Genomic DNA, 21,198 nt, shown 5'->3' with positions numbered 1-21,198 from the left:
CCCATCACTTAGATTCAAACATTAGGATTTTGCTACACTGGCTTCATTGATTCTTTTTTTCCCCTTTTTAAAAAGTCTTTACTAGCTTGACCAGGCAGTGGCACAGTGGAGAGCCTCGACCTGGGACACCAAAGACCCAGGTTCAAAACCTCAAGGCCGCTGGCTTAAGTGTGGGCTCATCCGGCTTGAGCACAGGATCACCAGTTTGAGCATGGGATCATACACAGGACCCCATGGTCTCTGGCTTGAGCCCACAGATCACTGGCTTGAGCCCAAGGTCACTAGCTTCAGCAAGGGGTCACTAGCATGGCTGGAGACTCCTGGTCAAGACACATATGAGAAAGCAATCAATGAACAACAAAGAAGTTGCAACAAAGAGTTAATGCTTCTCATCTCTCTCCCTTTCTGTCTATCTCTCTCTTTCTCTCTAACAAAACAACAAAAAATACTAAAAAATTCCTAAACAAGTCCCAAGCATAGTGTCATTTTACCTTTCACTTCAGCAGCATCTCCCTAGAGGCAGGCCACTGCTGACCTGAACTATGAATCCTAACAGACAGCCTTCACCAGGAGAGAAAGTAAAATGGTGAGTGGATGTAATCTAATGGTCCACTCCTGGAATTCCTAATAAAAAGTTTTCATTTCCGTTTCGTGAGAAATGCAAGCACTGACAGAACCACCTTGCTGACTGTTTCAAAAGGCTGATGTAAAGGTTAGAGAAACTACTTTCCATCCAATCCTCCCGAGTGATGCTTTATTTACCTCCCCATCATACTGTTTTACAATCTGCAGTTCAAAGAACTCGTCCTCTTCTTCCCCAGTGAGGGTAGCATCCCATCCACCAGCTTCTGGGTCATCAAGATTATCCTGAGAGCTGAAATCATCAGCTAAAAGCAAACGAGTTCCATTAAGTACGAAGATCATTTTAAAGGATAACCCCTACAAGTTAAATTTCAATGTGCTTACTATTAAACTTCTTCTGCCTCAAATTTCATTTCTTTTGGCTCTAAAATCTTACGTGACACAGATGATGACCATTAAACAGTTCACAGATTCTGTTTTTATGCCTTATTTTGCATGAAAGGCAACTGAAGCCAAAAGGTTTAAAAACCAAGAGGTTACTCAAGGTTAGTCCATAAATGTTAATGATAAGATTAAAACCCAAATTCTCTATCTTTAATGCACTGAATAAATGAGACACAATAGTGATTCCAATTATCTGACAGTTAAATTCAACAAAAGAATCAATTAGCTACATGAACTAGAAACTGGAGGGTTGTCCCATGGTCCTTTGATTACTCAGTTCCAAGCCTGGCCCTCCCAAATTCCTGTTCATTATAAGCTTCTGAGTAGGTATCAAAAGTATCTTTTTAGGCGCTGGCCAGGTAGCTCAGTCAGTTAAAGTGTTGTCCCAACACACCAAGGTTATGGGTTTGATCCCTGGTCAGGGTACAAAGGAGGAGTAACTAATGAATGCATAAATAAGTGGAACAACAAAAATTGATGTTTTTCTCTAAAATAATTTTTCTTTTTTAATTTTCAGTGAGAGGAGGGAAGGCAGAGACAGAATTCCGCATATGCCCAGGCTTGGATCCACCCGGCAAGCCCACTGGGGGGGTGATGCTCTGCCTATCTGGGGCCTGTGCTCTGTTTGCAATTTTTTAGTACCTGAGGTGAAGGCCATGGAGCCATCCTCAGCGCCTGGGGCCAACTCGCTCTGAGACTTGGCTGCAGGAGGGGAGGAGAAGAGAGAGGTAGAGAGAGAGAGAGAGAGAGAGAGAGAGAGAAGCTAGAGGGGGAGGGGTAGAGAAGCAAAAGGGCATTTCTCTTGTGTGCCCTGACCAGAAATCAAACCCAGGACATCCACATGCCAGGCTGACACTTTACCACTGAGCCACCTGGCCAGCACCAGAAAATACATTTTTTTGTTAAAAGTATCTTTTTTAGTATGTGAGCTTGGGTAGACCAAGAATGCTCATAAGGCTAGACAAGGTGAAGGTCCTAATCATGTTTAGGACTAGCCATACAAACAAGTCTTCTCTAGGTTTAGTTTTTTCCATTTTCTTATCATCTCTCTCTTTCTCTCTCTCTCTCTCTCTCTCTCTCTCTCTCTCACACACACACACACACACACCTCATCTAGCCAGGAATCCAATATAAGACTAGGCCAGAGTCACCCTCAGACTTTAAGGCTCAAGAGAACAAGGTAAGACAGAGTGCTGTGGCAATATATTAAAACTGCATCATCAGGACAGACAGTAGAAGTGGCTAAGTATTCTTCCTAACTCTGTGTGTATGAAAATCTTCCATGTGTCTAAATAAGCTAAGGGACACAAGATACTAAAAATCTCAGCCATTATAACTCATTTCCAGCTAGGTGAAGAAAACCATCGTGGACATCTAATCTTGCCCATAAAGAATAATTAATTTTCATATAAAATACAATAGTTCTTCTGCACATATTTTAGAAATTTAACTTTTCATTTATTTTTAGCTCTTTAATCTACATTTCATTTTATTTTCTCTCCTCAGATAGAGTATATGTAAAATGTAGTCACATCCAAAATATTTTCATGACAAAAAAAGTCAGAAAAAAAGACACATTAAAAAATAGGCAATGTATGCCTGACCAGGTGGAGGCCCCAGGTTCGAAACCCCAAGGTCGCCAGCTTGAGCACAGGCTCATCTGGTTTGAGCAAGGCTCACCAGCTTGAGCCCAAGATCTCTGGCTCGAGCAAGGGTCACTCGGTCTGCTGTAGCCCCCAGTCAAGGCACATATGAGAAAGCAATCAATGAACAACTAGGGTGCTGCAACAAAGAATTGATGCTTATCATCTCTCTCCCTTCTGGTCTGTCTGTCCCTATATGTCCCTCTCTCTGTCCCCGACACACACACACACACACACACACACACACACACTACACTACACACACACACACAAAGGCAATGTAGGGACTAAAACTGAGAAATTTATTAGGTAATGCTAAAAAAACACGAGATTTTAAAAAAAGAAAAAAAACAGGCTACATAAGCAATCACTAATTATTAGTCCTTTCCAGAGAGAAGTATTTTCCTAAGAACTAAAGAAGAAAATATTAAACATTCCTACCTTCCTAAACTGAAGAAAGAACAAAGCATAGAGCAGTGAGGGTTGCAGAATGAAATGTGAAAACATCTCATGATGAAACATACCTATTACTGCTACAGATTAGTATTCTTACAGAAAACTCATTCTTGGGCAAGTATCAGCGTCCTCCCCACACAGTAAATGAACCCTAGCCTTAGACTCACAGAATTGCCTAACGGCATGCTTTGTTAGAACCTAAGTGTTATGGGGACACATTCGTCAGAGGTAAGCCTTTAGAAAGGAATGGTAACTTACCATTTAAGTCAAGGAATATAACAGGAATGTGTGTTTCCATCCCAGGAACCGGGGTCCTGAAATATAATGAACAATTAGCACCTCAAATACAGCAGACAATCTCAACAGAATGTACCTTGTGACACAGCCTTAGCACACAGTCAGAGCTGTGATAGGTCAACCCAATAATAAGTCTGCTGTAGGGTGTGCAGTCATCCCACAAAGAGATGCCACAGAGACTTGGCTGTAAGTGCTGCTTCTTTCCACTGGTGCTCTCGGGTATAATGACCATACTCGTGAAACCAGAACTTGACCTTCTAAGACACATTATGCCTGTTTATAATTGAAGTTCCCTTGTTTAAAGTTACTTTCTTATAAAATTATATACCTAAGGGCCCCATATGCCTTAATTTACTATTTTTAATTTCTATAAAGTGGCACAGAAATTGGCTGACAGCATAGTTTTAGCAAGTACCAAAACCAAAAACTCCTAGAGATGCAATTTTATGATGACCGAATGGTTTTTTAAGAGAATGACCCAAGTAATTAACATACTAACTATTTTTTTAAATGCAAAGTGCACTGGTACTAAATATTGATTTAGATTCTCAGAAATCTTAATTATTTGAGCCAATAATAATATTATTTAATAAAAGTTTTAGGCCATAGTTATTCCAACTCATGAAAAAACTCTAACACTTCCTCTAACAACTTTTTCCCCATAGGCTATAATGAGTCTTTTATTAATTAAAGCACAGGCAAAATTCACACAGAAAGCAGTCAGCTCAGAGAGTATTTAGAACTTCAGGAAACACGTGGTGGCGTTCATACCATTCCGCTGGGGCCCCTGGAATCCCACTGCCAGCAGAGGGGACCATGACTGCATTCCTTTCCTCGGTGAGAGTCAACCTCATCTCTAGAAGCTGGGCTTCCCGGTCAGCATCATCCTCTGTTTTATCTAGAACAATAGGAAGGAGGAACAAATAAGGTTATCTCACTCACTACTCACATGTTTGTCCTGTGTAGTGACAGGATTTGTCTATACAGAAATTGGTTGATGAAGGTTCACTAGAAACTTATGAGTTCCCTAAGTCATGATAAAAAAAAATTTATGATACAAAACTATAAGCTAAGAAGTTGGTGCACTCTTACAAAGGTCATCCGCGGGTCAGCGGAGGCCCAAGTGGAAGAGCACCAGAGTGACTTCTCCCAGAGCCAGAGGATTCAAGTGCTTTTGGACAAGAAATAAAAAAAATGTTAGCATTTTCCTTAAGTTATTTTGAGGGACAATATTTGTGTACTGTATTTTCTCTTTCTTTGTTGGGGGTGGGGGAGACCAATGCAAAGACATCACGACAATTAGAGAAATGTTCTTTTGGAAGGGTATGACACAAACAACATTCCTGTGCTCTTGCCATCCTATAACTGATGTGTTCATCTACATTTAATTTATGTGCCTGCAAATGGGGATTAATTATGCTCTGATCTGGGGGGAGGGAAATATTCAACTTGCTTTTCCTACCATGTTTACTGACAAGCTTTTGCAGTTGTTGATCTAAGTACTCCTGACGTTTTGTTAATGCATTTAGCCATTTTCTACGTAGTCTCTCTAAATCCCGATCCTAGAAAAAAACAAGGAAAATGATATAAATATAACGTGTAGACAAGCTATCTGACACTGATGCTCTATCTTACCTTGCTCTAATGTGCTTCAAAAATGTTAAGTATTATATACTAATATTTTTATTACCACCACTAGTTGACTCCGACCATTATTCAGAACAGAAACTTTCAAAAACTAAAGCATCATTGTTCTACTGTAAGACTTTCTGAAAGGCCATTCTCTGATATCCAGAACCAGTTTTCTTCTATTGGCTCAAAGTAGAGAACCCCAAGCACTCGCAACTCAGATATTCTACGGTCTTTATGCTGGATAAAAATCACAAATACTACTCAATAATCCTCATGTATTTATATTCCTTAGAACCATCATAAAAAATTCTTCAAAGTTTTTCACTACAGCCTTCAACATGTCTCACTGCTCTCTACAAACAATATGTAAATGCTTCTTTCCCTTGTTTTGGTGGGGAGAGGGGAGGGGTCACCATCAACAAACAACTCCACCCATCAACACCTGACTGTATATCAATCTCACCTCATTTCCTTTTGTAATAAAGTTACAAGACTGGGTAGATCAGTGGAATGCTGTGGATATGGTGTGTATCTGGATTTCATTAAGGTACTTAACCAAATAGCTCATGACATTCTTGTGGACAGATGGAGAAATGTACACTGAATCTACTTGAATGAAATCAGAAATGACTGAAATATCATATCCAAAGAACAGTGATTAATGAAATAAAGTCAGCTTAAAAGAAATCTCTATTGTTGTGCATAGAACTTTGTATTTAACCCTATCTGGTACAGTCTTTTTATCAGTGACTTACATAGGAAGGGACAGACACTTTTATCAAATTAGAATGATGCAAAACCAGGACAGTGACTACACTGGATGATATAATCAGGATCCAAAGAGCTCTGAGAGTCCCAATAAGACTAACAAGATAAAACTTAACAGACACAAACAAAATCTTGCAGATTAGGAAAAGGGGAGGGGCAGGAGGAGAGACAAAACCAAACCTTAACTCCATGAAGTAGGGAAGAAAGACCCGACTTAAAATAAGTATATTGGGGCGTGGCTTGACTGGAGATCAGTGTGACACAGCTCTTATAGGGAAAGGAGTGGGCAGCTCCACGCAAGGACAGAAAACACAAGCAAGAGAATCTGAAGAAATAGATAGGAAGGAAACCTGGATGGAGAGCTCCAGGTTTGGAAAAGGTTGATGGTCACAAATGATTTCCTGCAGTAAACAGATTCTACAGTCTACGACTTTATAGTCTATGACACACCCATTGTTCCCTACCCTGTTTTGAGAAAAAGCAATATTTGAATCAAAATTAATTGTGTAATTATTAAATAACAGTATAGCAAGACTCAGAAATGGGTAATTTTGTACTTTTATCAAGCTTATTTGATGAGGCTAACAGGTGCTTCATTACCTGGTAGCTGTCCATGTCTTCTTCTTCCTCCTAAAAGAAGAAAATACATTATGTCAAACCAAAACAATTATCCAAGAATCAGGCTATGCTAAATAATCAGAACCTTTTCTCATATTTCTTATATTCTAATTTAACAAACATACTGCTTCATCTCCCACCCACGCTCACTCTCACTCTTGGTCTTACAGGTTTCAGGAAGTTGGAGTAAAATCTTGAGCTTCTCATAGGAAGATGAAGAGCACACATTTGACCTTTTCGGGGACCTGTACAATGCTTTCCCTGCTGGGTTTAGAGTCCCACCCCCCAGGGGAAATCAAACACCTGCTGGCAAACAGTCTTCCCAAGCCAGTAGGGGGTTTCTGCAGAGGGGTGATGATGGGGAGGTTAATCACTAGTAGGCACTGAGGAGTTTATGGAGATTTGAGATGTTTTATTAACCCTCAGTTTGCCATGTACCAGGGCAAAACCAACAGTCTGGTACAAATACAATACAATTTTTTTAAAAAGGACAACAAAAGAAATATTGAAAGAATTATTCACGGAAGGCAGTTTTCTGACAGGTTCCCAGAGACTCTCCTGTCTGGTTGGGACTTTCAACACAAACGTAACAGGCACAGAAACTTACATGGGAGATCTCATGAGTCTTGGGGGATCTGAGTGCTCTAACTTTTACACATCCAATGCCAACAGACAATATACATTCCTCCATCAGTGGTAACGTCCCAGATTCCTGCACAGTCTTCACTTCTACCTGGACTCGCCGGGACTGTCCCTGTATAACAGACAAATTAGGAGTTTCTTAAAAATCAGTTTGATTCATAAAAATTTGATTTAGAGAGACCTCTATAGGCTGATGTTGGGAAAAGCATTTAAATTGGAGATACTATCTCATTAGATCTTAAAATGTTAAAATAGTAAACTACAAATTGAAAAACTAATCACCAAAAATTACTTACCTTATAAGCAAGTAGAAAGACACAGAAATATGTAATTTACATATTTTTCAACAAAAAGAAATATTAAAAGAAAACATTCTAACAAAAGAAACCCAAATAGCTAGACAATAAAAACTGTTTAGCCTACTAATAATCAAATAATTACAAACTAAGATTAGCATGATACATACTTGCTAAACAGTCAATTACCTTTTAAAAAGGCAATTTCCAATATTGCCCAAAGTAATTGCACACACAATTGGTGGGGATATAAATTGATATAAAGTTTTCTACAGAGCAATTTGCTTTAAAAATATAAATTTTCCTTGACCCAGCAATTCAACTTCTTAGGAATCTCTTCTAAGTAAATAATCATGTAGGTATATAAAGAACCATAAACCAACATTAAGAATAACAAAAAACTAGTCTGGCCTGTGGTGGCGCAGTGGATAAAGCGTTGACCTGGAATGCTGAGGTTGCCGGTTCAAAACCCTGGGCTGCCTGGTCAAGGCACATATGGGAGTTGATGCTTCCTGCTCCTCCCTCTTTCTCTCTCTTTCTCTCTCCCCTCTCTAAAATGAATAAATAAAAAATAAATTTTAAAGCCCTGGCCGGTTGGCTCAGCGGTAGAGCGTCGGCCTGGCGTGCGAGGGACCCGGGTTCGATTCCCAGCCAGGGCACATAGGAGAAGCACCCATTTGCTTCTCCACCCCCCCCCCCTCCTTCCTCTCTGTCTCTCTCTTCCCCTCCCGCAGCCAAGGCTCCATTGGAGCAAAGATGGCCCGGGCACTGAGGATGGCTCCTTGGCCTCTGCCCCAGGCACTAGAGTGGCTCTGGTCGCGGCAGAGTGACACCTCGGAGGGGCAAAGCATCACCCACTGGTGGGCAGAGCCTTGCCCCTGGTGGGCGTGCCGGGTGGATCCCGGCCGGCGCATGCGGGAGTCTGTCTGACTGTCTCTCCCCGTTTCCAGCTTCAGAAAAATAAAAAAAAATAAAAAAATAATAATAACAAAAAACTAGTTACAAATTAAATAAATAATATTGGTAACTACTTAAACTTTAGTATACATAGTAAAATATTACAGTCATTTAATATGGCTGTAGAAAAATATACATGATATGTTCAAGTTAAAGAGTAAGGGGAAAGATGTTAACTAGACGTTTTTAAAAAGGGCAGATGATCAAACCCAGCATATGTGATATGATCTACTTTAAAAAATAAGCAGAGTAGCCTGATCAGTTGGTGATGCGTAGGGTAGAGCATTGGACTGGGACTCAGAGGACCCAGGTTCAAAACCCTGAGGTCACCGGTTTGAGCCCAGGCTCACCAACTTGAGCACGAGGTCACTGGCTTGAGCGTGGAATCACAGACATGACTCTGTGGTCGCTGGCTTGAAGCCCAAGGTTGCTGGCTTGAGCCCAAGGTTGCTGGCTTGAGCAAGGGGTCACTTGCTCTGCTGTAGCCCCCTGGTGAAGGCATATATGAGAAAGCAATCAATGAACAACTAAGGAGCCACAACAAAGAATTGATGCTTCTCATCTCTCTCCCTTCCTGCCTGTATGTCCTATCTGTCTCTTGCTCTGCCTGTCACCAAAAAAAAAAAAAAAAAAAAAAAAAAAGAAGAAGAAGAAGAAAAGAAAGCACAGAAGAAATAAGAACAATTACTACCATCCTGAATTCCTTCTCTAATCCCAAAATAAAACAATTTTAAACCAAGCTACAAAATGAAGAATTGGTCAAAGAGAACCTATGCTTTCCTTAAGCACATTTTCAGAACACTGACTCTGTATATTTATAATGAAGCAATATATTTCTTAAAATTCCCAGTATTCCCAAATTACTGACTTCAATGCTGGATTACAAATTCTAGAATTATAAAACATAATTTGAAAAATGGATTTTGAATATATAATTTCAAGTCAGTAACTCTTCCTCACTTCCATCAGATTTTTATTCCCAAGAGCTTTGCATTATCAGCGACATCCACTAAGGCAATGACTGACCCTGTCTAGCTAGATTTGAAAAGATGGGTTACAGATGTCTTTTGATTTAATATTTTCCAAAGACTGTGCAGATATTTTGTGAAACAAGTGTCTCAGAAAATATTTTAATTGTCTAAAATAGTTTAGTCATTTCAATTAGCTACCTTTTATTTGCCTTAGTCAGAAAGTGATCAATTTTAAACGTGTGCCCAAATGTGAAAGGTAAAGTACAAATACTTTGGGGAGGATTCAAGATAACGAGAGGGAAGAAAAGGAAGGAAAGATCCAGGAATGGCTAAACGTCCCATATAAAAAACTTTGATCAGTAGACATAAACTACTAGATTGACTTCTTGTAACTGCTGACATTTGACCATTCTCAACTATAAAACCAGCAATTTCATGTTAACCTAATCAGTTTTCCTCCACCATTTTCCTGTTCAAGAATAACAGGTTCCAATTTTGAAATATATTAAATTCAATAAGCCTCCCACCCAAGGCTCTTTATGAACTAGCTGCCACATGCTTCTGTAACCTCTTCTGTTCCTGCTTCCCAGCTCTTCCCACATGTGACTATTTACCTAAACTTGCCAAATGCCAACCTCCTAGCTTTATTCTTTATTCTTGCACACATCCTTCAACAAGTCTTTCCTGATAAACCCAACATATCTCTAAGGTTGTCAGAAGTATAACAAATACTCAAGTTCAATTTATACTAAACCATAGAAAATTATCTGGTCTTGCCTCCCAGGAGATGAATTTCTAAGGCATCTAAAAAAGATATATATAGTTTTAACAGTTCAGAAAAAGATATTCTTCACACCCTTAAGAATCTACTTTATGTGCATACTTCATGCTATAATTTACACTACCTTCCTTTTGCTTTTAGTTTCTTGACTATACATGAATGAGTTTGCTAAAATTCATTTGCTCGTCAGAGAATAAGTACTTATCTTCATCCTCCTACTAAAACATTCAGGAACTTAAATATTTAAGCAAACTTTGTTTTTCCTTTAACCTTTTCTCATATTTTGCTGTGAATGATTTAAACATTCATTTCCTAGGGCTGTTCTATTATTTGACTATGGTTCTAAAGTATGGAAACTATTATAGGATGCTATAGTTTACTAAATGTTGAATTAATGTAAAGCATGGCAGAAAGAGATCATTTGCTAACCTGCTACAGAAACTCTATGAAGATCCTCCTTGCCATCGTTAGTGGGCAGCACAATTCCCAGCTTACAATCTGCCTGGGGTCAAGTGACGGTCCCCACACATGTCAATGCTGTATTGATTTCTGGCAGGATTCATGTCTACCTAGCAACATTTACTTAACCCTCCCATGGTACCATCAAAAACACTTGGTCTTTGTCCTTAGTTCCTGGCAGACAGTTCCTAAAACTCTTGGAACTATATACCTGAGTGACAAAAGTTATAGGCACATATTAAAAGATACAACTTTTAATCTGGCTACTCTTGGCAGGCCCCCAGATATCTTCAAGAGGGGGGATGCTCATCAAAAGACCAAGCCTTGTTTAGAAGCTGGAACTTTCAGCCTCCCTCTCAAGGAGAGAGGAGGAGGGGCTGGAGACTGTGTTGCCAATGGCCAATGCTGCCATGAATCATGCCTACATAAACAGAACATCCATAAAAACTCATAGAGCCCTGGCTGGTTGGCTCAGCGGTAGAGCGTCGGCCTAGCGTGCGGAGGACCCGGGTTCGATTCCCAGCCAGGGCACACAGGAGAAGCACCCATTTGCTTCTCCACCCCTCCGCCGCGCTTTCCTCTCTGTCTCTCTCTCTTCCCCTCCCGCAGCCGAGGCTCCATTGGAGCAAAGATGGCCCGGGCGCTGGGGATGGCTCTGTGGCCTCTGCCCCAGGCGCTAGAGTGGCTCTGGTCGCAATATGGCGACGCCCAGGATGGGCAGAGCATCGCCCCCTGGTGGGCAGAGCGTCGCCCCCTGGTGGGCGTGCCGGGTGGATCCCGGTCGGGCGCATGCGGGAGTCTGTCTGACTGTCTCTCCCTGTTTCCAGCTTCAGAAAAATGAAAAAAAAAAACAAAAAAAAAAAAACAAAAACAAAAACAAAAAAAACAAACTCATAGAATATCAGTTTAGAGCGCTTCCTGGTTGATGATCAAATCTAGGTGCGAGGAGGGTGCACACCCGGAGAGGTCATCCCATACCTTGTCCACACAGCTCTCCCATTTGGCTGTTCCTGCCTTGCATCCTTTATAATAAACTGGTAACAGTATGTAATAGGCTTTCCCGAGTTTTGTGAGTCATTCTAGCAAATTATCAAACCTGAGAAGAGTTGTGGGAAACCCCAACCTTGTAGCCAAGTCAAATAAAAGGTGGGGGGGGACCTGGAAACCCAATACTTGTATCTGGGATCTGAAGTGAGAACAGTCTTGTGACTGAGTCTGTGCCCCTAAACCTGTGAAGTCTGAGCTAACTCCAGCAGTTAAGGTCAAAACTGAACTGAATTTTAGGACACCCACTTTGTGTCTGCAGAGAACTGGTTGATGTCAGGAGGGAAAAACACTTCTGACCTCCCATGACCAAGCACTGTGCTTCATACACAGTATCTCTAATCTTCACACCAATTCCACAAAGTTGGTATTATCACCACCTCCACTTCCCACCTGAGAAAAGTTCTGAGGGTTACAGGACTCGCACACAGATGCACAACTAAGCCTTGGGAGACCCAGAGCTACACCCCAGCATGTTAGACCCTGGAGGTTTGTTCTTTCTGCCATGTCACTTAATATTATAATGCTGCTTGATATGTTTGCTATATTTTGTACAATTCAACTCTAAGTTGTTCTTTTAAGTTCCTCTTTTTTACTTAAAGCTAACAAAAGCTGGTTTTAAAATATTATAAATAGAAATATATTTTTTTCTTCTTTTTCCAAGTGAGAGGAAGGGAGATAGAGAGACAGACTCCCACATGCGTCCCAACCGGGATCCACCTGGCAACTCCCATCTGGGGTCTTGTTTGCAACCAAGCTATTTTTAGCATCTGAGGTGGAAGCTCACAGAGCCATCCTCAGCACCTGGGCCAAGGCACTTGAATCAAACAAGTCATGGCTGTGGGAGGGGAAAAAAGACAAAGAGAGAGAGAGAGAGAGAGAGAGAAGGGGGAAGGGTGGAGAATCACCCTTCTTCTCCTGTGTGCCCTGACTGACAATCGAACCCAGGACATCCACATACCAGACCAATGATCTACCACTGAGCTAACTGGCCAGGGCCTGAAATATTTTTTAAAATGAAAGAAAATATACATCAATAGGAGATGATTTTAATACAAGAAGTGGAGTTGGCTAATCTAGCTTTCATTATCATTGACATTTGTCTAAAGGAATCCAATAGTAAGCTTTATGATACCAAAGAATTTAAGGTGAACAGTTAGAATATGTTACCTGCCGGAGTTGGAAGATTCCTCCTGTAGGCACGTCCTTTGCAGAAACTACTTCTACAGGGCAGTATTCACCATTCTCATTCTGTTCCAAGATTTGAACCCAGAATTCCATTTTCCTGGTGACTTCACTCCATCTAGGAAATAGGTGAAGTTCTTGGAAAATCATACATTTCTATTTTAATACAGGTAGCTTAGGCTCTTACATGAGAATTAATAATGATAATGACCTACAAGAATAACTCAATAGAATGATCTGTAATTCAATGAGTAATATACAACTACATAATTAGAGTTAAACAAACAGCATCAGAACTAAAACTACACTTTCAGATATCATTTCTATAGCTCACTACCAGAGGAGTTTATCTGAATGTGTAGAGCGCCAAAACTAGAAATGGCTCCTGTATTTCCTTAAGGTATGGTAATTACAACTCTATTTCAAAGGGATTGTTTAAAAATCTAAACACTGTAACCAGTTGGGGATAAAGGTAGTGCTGTATGCTTCAGTGACTTCACAAGTATCTTTGCTTAAGTCAAAAAGAGTATCAGAAAGAAAGCTCAACATCTAATTACAATTTGTCAAAACCTTCTAAAGGAAAACAGAGAAAATATGGTTCTCACTTATAATGATGAAAAGTATAACTCTATGAGCTTTTAGCCATTTCCTTTTAACTCTTCTTTTTAAAGTCCTGGTCAAAAAATAAGACTGCCTCCTCCCATTACTGAATTACTGATGCCACCTGAAAAGAACTTTGAGCTAAAGAAAAATAAGTAGCCCTGACCAAGTGGCTCAGTGGATAAAACGTCATTCTGGTACAAAGAGGTCACAGGTTCGATCCTTGGTTAGGGCATGTACAAGAAGCAAGCAATGAGTACACAACTAAATGGAACAATAAGTTGATGCTTCTCTCTCTCTCTCTCTCTCTCTCTCTCTCTCTCTCTCTCCCTTCTTCTCTCTCTCAAATCAATGGATAATTTTTTAAAAGCTGATTAATTAGAAGTAATTCATAATGGTAAGCCATCTATTCCCCTAAAATTATTTCACTCTTTATTCTTCACTACTCGTATATTTAACTTTCTTCTATCACTCTTCAAAGTTCATTCCTCTAAAGAAGTTTAACTGTGCTATTCCTACCCTGAAAACAGCATTATCTATTCCTGGAACAGTGATAATGCTCAGGAAAGGACAACCTTTGTAAATGGCAGTATTAATCTCTAGCAATTTATAAAAATGGCAAATGAAATCAGATGGATATATAAAATTCACCTGTCCCGAAGGCTACGTGTTTTTGCTTGGATAATCCCCAAATCCCACAGGGCTGGGTTTTTCCGAGGATCGGTCATCTTATGGCCATATATTTCAATTGCCAATGCCCCTTCTGAAAGGTGCTCAAGAAAGTCTTCAGTGATGGTAACAGAAAATTCCTAAAAGAAAATAATCAAAGAACAGGAAACAATTTCTGGTATCCTTATGCTTACTTATACCCAACATCATATACTTTCTTCATCATGGAGGAGAAATAGAAAAGAATGTTTTAGTTATAGAACATAACTGTTGTTATACAACATGCATAATGAATGCTCACATGGTCTAAAGTTCTTAGACTTTAAAAAGAACTATAACTTGCCCTGGCCAGGTAGCTCAGTAGATTAGAACATCATCCCAATAGGCCAAGGTTCCAGGTTCAATCCCCAATCAAGGTACATACAAGAATCAAGCAATGAATACATGAATAAGTGGAACAGCAGATCAGTGTTTCTGTTTCTCTCTCTCCATTCCTCTCTCTCTCTCTCTCTCTCTTTCTCTCTAAAATAAATAAACTGTAACTCTAATTTTATATAAAATGTTTCACCTTGAAAATCTATTGTGAAAGACCAGCATTCTATTATATTTTCTTAACAATACTTTGGAAGCTACTTTTAAAAAGTATAAACAATTACGTTAATAATTAAAACAATGATTTATGATGTCTTGATATAAAAGTTATTATATGCAATAAGGCAGCGGTGTGTTAGAAAAACAGTTTTTCCCAGTTTTTAGGAAGCTATCTCGAATAATAGGAGAGAAAGGAAATAAAAAATGATTGTAAGTACAAAATAAAAATAACCACTTAATTTTTAAAAGTTCTCCCAACCTGTCAATCTTTACAAGATAGATTCACGACAGCATTTTGCAATAGTTAGGATTAAGTCCTAGCACAGTTGTTTTTTTTTTAATTTATTGATGAGAGAGAGACAGAGGAAAAAGAGAAAAACATTGATGTATTGTTCCACTTATTTATGCATTCATTGGTTAACTCTTGTACGTGCCCTGACCAGATATTGAATCCGCAACCTTGGTCTGTTGGGACAAAGCTCTAACTGAGCTATCCAGCCAGGGTGAAACAGTTTATTTTTAAAAGTAATAGAATCTCCATCTCTTTCTCTCTTGAGCTTTAACACACTACAGGTACTTCTATGTGTTAAAAAGATTAGAAAGAGACTTCTCTCTTAAAAATAAATGGGAGAGATAAACTGTGCCACAGCAGAAAAAAGGAATCTAAAAGCTGACCGTCCTGGCCCTGCTGGCTACCAGCCACGGGCCGACTGGCCTGTGTGAAGCGGCTTCTCCTGCTGAGATAAAGCACCATCATCAAACACAACTGTGGTAAGGAGCAAATGAGAGAATGACATACAGTGCCCAGCAGAGCACTTGGTGCTCAATAAAGTTAGTTCTTGTCTCTTTTCTGTCTTCACTTTCTCTAAAACACTAGTTACTTACCCTTTCAGATGACAATAATCTAATACAAAACATAGATTCCTTTTGGAGAAGAGCACACATATGTACACATATATACACATATGTGAGTGCGGGGGTGTATGTGTGTGTATTCACACAAAAGTTAACTTTTGATTGCAAAGGAGTTAAATGCATTGACACTTTAGTTTGTTTCCCCCCAGCATTACTGAGATAATTGGCATGTAACACTGTGGAAGCTTAAGAAATATAATGCATGGATAACACTTCAGATTTTTACTACAGCCCCACTCTAAAATACTCTGATCCAAGTCACATGGAAATACCAAATTAGTCAACAAAATGAGGCTCATTTTATGGCTTTGTTTTGACCTGAGTAATTAAATGCCGCCCAGGTCTGGAAAACACACTCACCTTGCAATGATCAAAGACAACCATGCACTGAGGTTCCTTGCTGACAGGAGATGATGATGTATCCACTTCTGGTGCAACAATTACTGGCTCCTGCTGATCCCAGAAGCTGTATTTGCAGAACACAAAGTGGCACAGGTGCTGTGGCAATCCAGTGGCTTGGAGTATTTTAACCTGAAGGAAAAGAGAGGGTCTATTAGTTTTTAACTCAGAAAGTTCCAAGAAATACTTTGAGTCAGAGATATGAACTCCAGTTGTGACTGTGTCACTATTGGTTTATGCTGACCAAATCCTATTCACTCTGGGGCTGTATTTCTGCCTCCGTGAAATGGTGATAATAGTCAGTACCTAGTGAGAGGATGACTTAGGGTAACAAACTTGACTATAAAGGAGGATGTTTTAAAGCACTTATAGGCTGATGAAAAACACTTAAGTTATCATCATCATCATCATCATCATCCTATAATAATAATAAACTCAGAAAAAGAAAGTTCTCAGACATCAACACCATTCAATAATACAAATTTGGTTAATAGCTACTTCATAAGAAAACAAGATTGTTAAGAAAGATGAATGAAGAACAAAATCAGTGTATGTGCCAATAATCAGTAACTATTCAGAAAGGGACAATTTTGATTTTTTTTTTTTTTTGAGAGACACAGAGAGAGAACAGACAGAGAGGAATGAGAAGCATCAATTTACAGTTGCTGAATCTTATTGATTGCTTTCTCATATGCATCTTGACCAGGGGGCTCCAGCTGAGTCAGTGACCCCCTGCTCAAACCAGAGACCTTGGGTTCAAGCCAGTGACCTTAAGGCTCAAGCCAGCGATCATGGGGTCATGTCTATGATCCCACACTCAAGCCAGTGACTCCACACTCAAGTCAGCAACCTTGGGGTTTCGAACCTGGGCCCTCAGCATCCCAGGCCAACACTATATGCACTGTGCCATCACCTAATCAGGCTGATATCTTAAAGTATAAAATGAAACAAGGTTCTCAAGTAAACTATTTCATACTACCCGAGCATTTGGAGAAAAAATTTAAAGGCATCAAGAATGTACACCTTAGAGATTTGGAGTGGTGAACAGCAGAGACTAAGGATGGTAAACACTGACCAGTCTCTGCACCAGTACTTCCTGAATGCCTTCTCTGTGCAGCCAGGAGGGAGGCACATCAGAGGAAACGGGCCCTGACTGCAGGCGTGTAGGGTTCTGTGATAACATGCAATTACAGTATGTGTCCAATCAGACTCAGATGCTCCCCCAAAATGTCCATAACAGATTCTTTTCATAACAGATTATAAAGCAAATATTCTAAACATTTCTTTTGACAGATAGCGTCAAATTGATTTTTTAAGCTGAAGTTTTTGTGATAAGTTATAATACAGTGTGTTCGTAAAGTCATGGTGCACTTTTGACCGGTCACAGGAAAGCAACAAAAGACGATAGAAATGTGAAATCTGCACCAAATAAAAGGAAAATTCTCCCAGTTTCATACCTATTCAGTGCAGTCCGATGTGGGCTCATGCACAGATTTTTTTTTTTTTGTATTTTTCTGAAGTTGGAAATGGGGAAGCAGTCAGACAGACTCCCGCATGCGCCTGACCAGGACCCACCCAGCATGCCCACCAGGGGGCGATGCTCTGCCCATCTGGGGCATTGCTCTGCCGCAACCAGAGCCATTCTAGCGCTTGAGGTAGAGGCCAAGGAGCCATCCTCAGCGCCCAGGCCAACTTTGCTCCAATGGAGCCTTGGCTGCAGGAGGGGAAGAGAGAGACAGAGAGGAAGGAGAAGAGGAGGGGTGGAGAAGCAGATGGGCGCTTCTCCTGTGTGCCCTGGCCGGGAATTGAACCGGGACTCCTGCATGCCAGGCCGACGCTCTACCACTGAGCCAACTGGCCAGGGCCTCACGCACAGATTTTTTAGGGCTCCTTAGGTAGCTATCCTGTATAGCCTCTATAGACTCGTTACTGACTGAGGGCCTACCAGAACGGGGTTTCTCTACCAAACTGCCGGTTTCCTTCAACTGCTTATCCCACTGAGTAATGTTATTCCTATGTGGTGGCGCTTCGTTATAAATGCACCGATAATCACTTTGCACTTTGGTCACAGATTTGAATTTAGCGAACCACAGAACACACTGAACTTTCCTCTGTACCATCCACATCTCGACTGGCATAGCCGTGGGCTGTTCCACAGTATACACGGTGTTACGTCATCATCTGTGCATGCGCACATGCTGCCACATCATCCTACAGAAACTGGGAGGGTTTTCCTTTTATTTGGTGCAGATTTCACATTTCTATCGTCTTTTGTTGCTCTCCTGTGACCGGTCAAAAGTGTACCATGACTTTACGGACACACTGTATTCTAAAACTCCTCCAATTATGAGGGCAACTGAATCCTAAAATTAATTAAGCTAACCTAAATTCTGATTTTTATAATTGAATAGGCCACCTTTCATATGACTGAGCATTGATCATTTATTTATACTTCACCTGGTTACTAGCTTGCATGTTGTAGGATGCACCCTAGCCCCAGTAAATACATTTAACAAACATAGATTTGAATATGCAGCAGAAGTTGATGTAGTTCAGCAACTACAAATAGTCTTAACATTTCAGGAAGCTTTAACAATGACACAGAAAATCTCACAAAGCAAATGACTTCTATACCAGGTCCATAATGGGTAAACAATGAAGGGGAACTGTTATTACCCAATTTTTCCTGTGATGGCAACTAGTGTTTGACACATCTAGACAGCAACTCCTTGACAGGTTATGAAAGATGGATTAACTAACAACATATTTTATTCCCAAACAAAATACAGCAATCTGTATTCAGCAATTCATTTTTTGTTAAATTTTATTTTTTTTAAAGACTTTATTTATTCATTTTAGGGGGGGGGGGGAGAGAGAGAGAGAAGGGAGGAGCAGGAAGCATCAACTCCCATATGTGCCTTAACCAGGCAAGCCCAGGGTTTTGAACCAGCGACCTCAGCATTCCAGGTCGACGCTTTATCCGCTGCGCCACCACAGGTCAGGCTTTTGTTAAATTTTAAAAACTCATTTTTTCACTGTGTTAAATGTGGTTACTATATTCTTTAAGGTGAGGCAATGTGGTATTTGGGAAGATTAAAAGATTTTGGAAGACAGAGATCTAAATAAAAATTTCTGCCACTTATTAGCTTCTGTTTTTTGAGCAAATTACTTAACATCTTAGTTTCCTTAGGCTTAGTTTTTTTCCTAGGTGAAACAGGATAGCTACCTAATGATACTGGTGTGAGGACTGATCATTATGAATGAAATGAAATGAATAAACACTCTATTGACCTTTGAGTGGATAGACTATTAAATATATACATCAGGTGATTGAGGAATTCAACCTCTATTTTAAGAGTGAAGTAAATAAGAAGATAATATTTCACATACTGAACTCTTCCCTACAGATAATTTCTCAGGAATGAGACTGCCAGCAATGAAGAATAACAAGAATGAGGAATATCTTGGTATCGAGGACACAGGTTTTTTTGTTTTGTTGTTTTTGTTTTTGCCTACAGAAACCAAAAATCACCACAAGGGGTCAGAATACAACAGACTTCATTCAGCTTGCCACTGCTCAAGATACCAGAGCTCAGGAACGACAGAAGACATTGATGCTGTTTGGAATTTTAAACTGCACTAACTGTATTTAATGTAATTGAAAATACCAATATGTTAATATGTGCCAACTTCTTTTCATTCCAGAAAAATAAATCCTGACTTCTTTTATGAGTTGGTGACACTAATCATTCATGTTATCTTAAGTGTCCCCAGACTGGTTTTCTTTTTTTTCCCTACCAATATTGTTTACTGTCATATAGTTTGTCTTCCTCCTTTTATACAAAAGGCTACTATATGCTCAAAATATGGTCTCTAAAAACCACTTTCCACTAAAAGGAATCAGGTTCCTTGAAGAAATGACTGGATATGTACAGGAAGAGACCAGAATATCCACTGTATCAGAATGCAAGAAAGCTAGCAGAGTCTGTGAGGGTTAGTGTTGTGTCAAAGGACTCAAGAACCAACGGAAAGCCCTACCAGGCGGTGGTGCAGTGGATAGAGAGTCGGACTGGGATGCGGAGGACCCAGGTTCAAGACCCCGAGGTTGCCAGCTTGAGCGCGGGCTCATCTGGTTTGAGCAAGAGCCCCCAGCTTGGACCCAAGGTCGCTGGCTCGAGCAAGGGGTTACTCGGTCTGCTGAAGGCCTGCGGTCAAGGCACATATGAGAAAGCAATCAATGAACGATTAAGGTGTTGGAATGCGCAATGAAAAACTAATGATTGATGCTTCTCATCTCTCTCCATCCCTGTCTATCCCTCTCTCTGACTCACTGTCTGTAAAAAATAAATAAATTAAAAAAAAAGAACCAACAGCAGAGGGCCCACAGGCCAAAGATGGGATCATCTGAACCTCAACATAGGCAATAAATTCAATGGAGCCAAACACATAAAATATGTTAGAACCAACGGTTCATAATAATATTAAAACTAAAACCAAAAAAATCTCCTTGACTGCTTCTGGATATTAGTAGGTAAACCAATTCATTATTTTGAAAATTACAAATAATGAGGGAGAATGGAACATTTACCCTGCCTCTCCTACACAAACTATCTCTGAATAGCAAAGTAGTTGATAATAGAAAGGTTCTCTCTATAGAAGAATTCCAACTAATAACTGAAGCAAAGGTAGAATTATAGCCTCCTTCTTTTAATGAACCATCTAGGTAATAAATACCAATGATTGTTAACAACCTCAAAAGAGAACCAGATAGAATGTGCCTTCTAGTGGGAGAATAACACCACTACCTATAAAGTATCCTTACCACTCCCCTCCTGCATACATCACCTGTATATCTAAATAGCAATTTATGGAAAATACATCTTAACATGTTAAATACCACCAATCAGTAAAATCCAGGCTATGAGAAAATATAAGACACTAACCTATTTTCTATACTAAATAAACTGTAGGGTAAGAAATAATGAGAGAGAGCAGACAGAGAAGGAGCGAGAACATACACAAGTGACAGAGCCTAAAAATTAAAAGATGTCAGAGACACATCAACTAAGGTAATCAAAGAAACTGACTGGATATTTCATGATATTTAAGAAGGTATGTATTTTTTATTATGATATTACGGTTTTGTTGGATCTTTTTAAATACTCTTCTTTCAGATATACTAAACTCTTTATAGATGACATAGGATGTCTGGGCTGCTTTAAAATAATCCAAGGGAAGAGGTCAGCACA

The 21,198-nt window shown here is 39.8% G+C and overlaps 1 protein-coding gene across 1 annotated transcript in view; it reads right to left on the bottom strand.

Annotated features, from left to right (window-relative positions):
• KIF13B (kinesin family member 13B) overlaps positions 1 to 21,198 on the bottom strand; it is a 235,453-nt gene that overhangs the window by 69,938 nt on the left and 144,317 nt on the right. The window contains exons 22-30 of the mRNA XM_066388256.1: positions 15,911 to 16,081; positions 14,027 to 14,184; positions 12,761 to 12,893; positions 7,048 to 7,194; positions 6,423 to 6,452; positions 4,885 to 4,984; positions 4,194 to 4,320; positions 3,384 to 3,439; positions 763 to 887 (exon numbers count right to left, since the gene is read on the bottom strand). Of these exons, the coding sequence (XP_066244353.1) occupies positions 763 to 887; positions 3,384 to 3,439; positions 4,194 to 4,320; positions 4,885 to 4,984; positions 6,423 to 6,452; positions 7,048 to 7,194; positions 12,761 to 12,893; positions 14,027 to 14,184; positions 15,911 to 16,081 (1,047 nt within the window). The remainder of the gene's footprint in view (positions 1 to 762; positions 888 to 3,383; positions 3,440 to 4,193; positions 4,321 to 4,884; positions 4,985 to 6,422; positions 6,453 to 7,047; positions 7,195 to 12,760; positions 12,894 to 14,026; positions 14,185 to 15,910; positions 16,082 to 21,198) is intronic.

The sequence above is a fragment of the Saccopteryx leptura genome, chromosome 1 (genome assembly GCF_036850995.1).
Source record: "Saccopteryx leptura isolate mSacLep1 chromosome 1, mSacLep1_pri_phased_curated, whole genome shotgun sequence".
In the NCBI taxonomy this organism is placed as follows: domain Eukaryota; kingdom Metazoa; phylum Chordata; class Mammalia; order Chiroptera; family Emballonuridae; genus Saccopteryx; species Saccopteryx leptura.
This window is presented reverse-complemented; position numbering and strand designations above follow the sequence as displayed.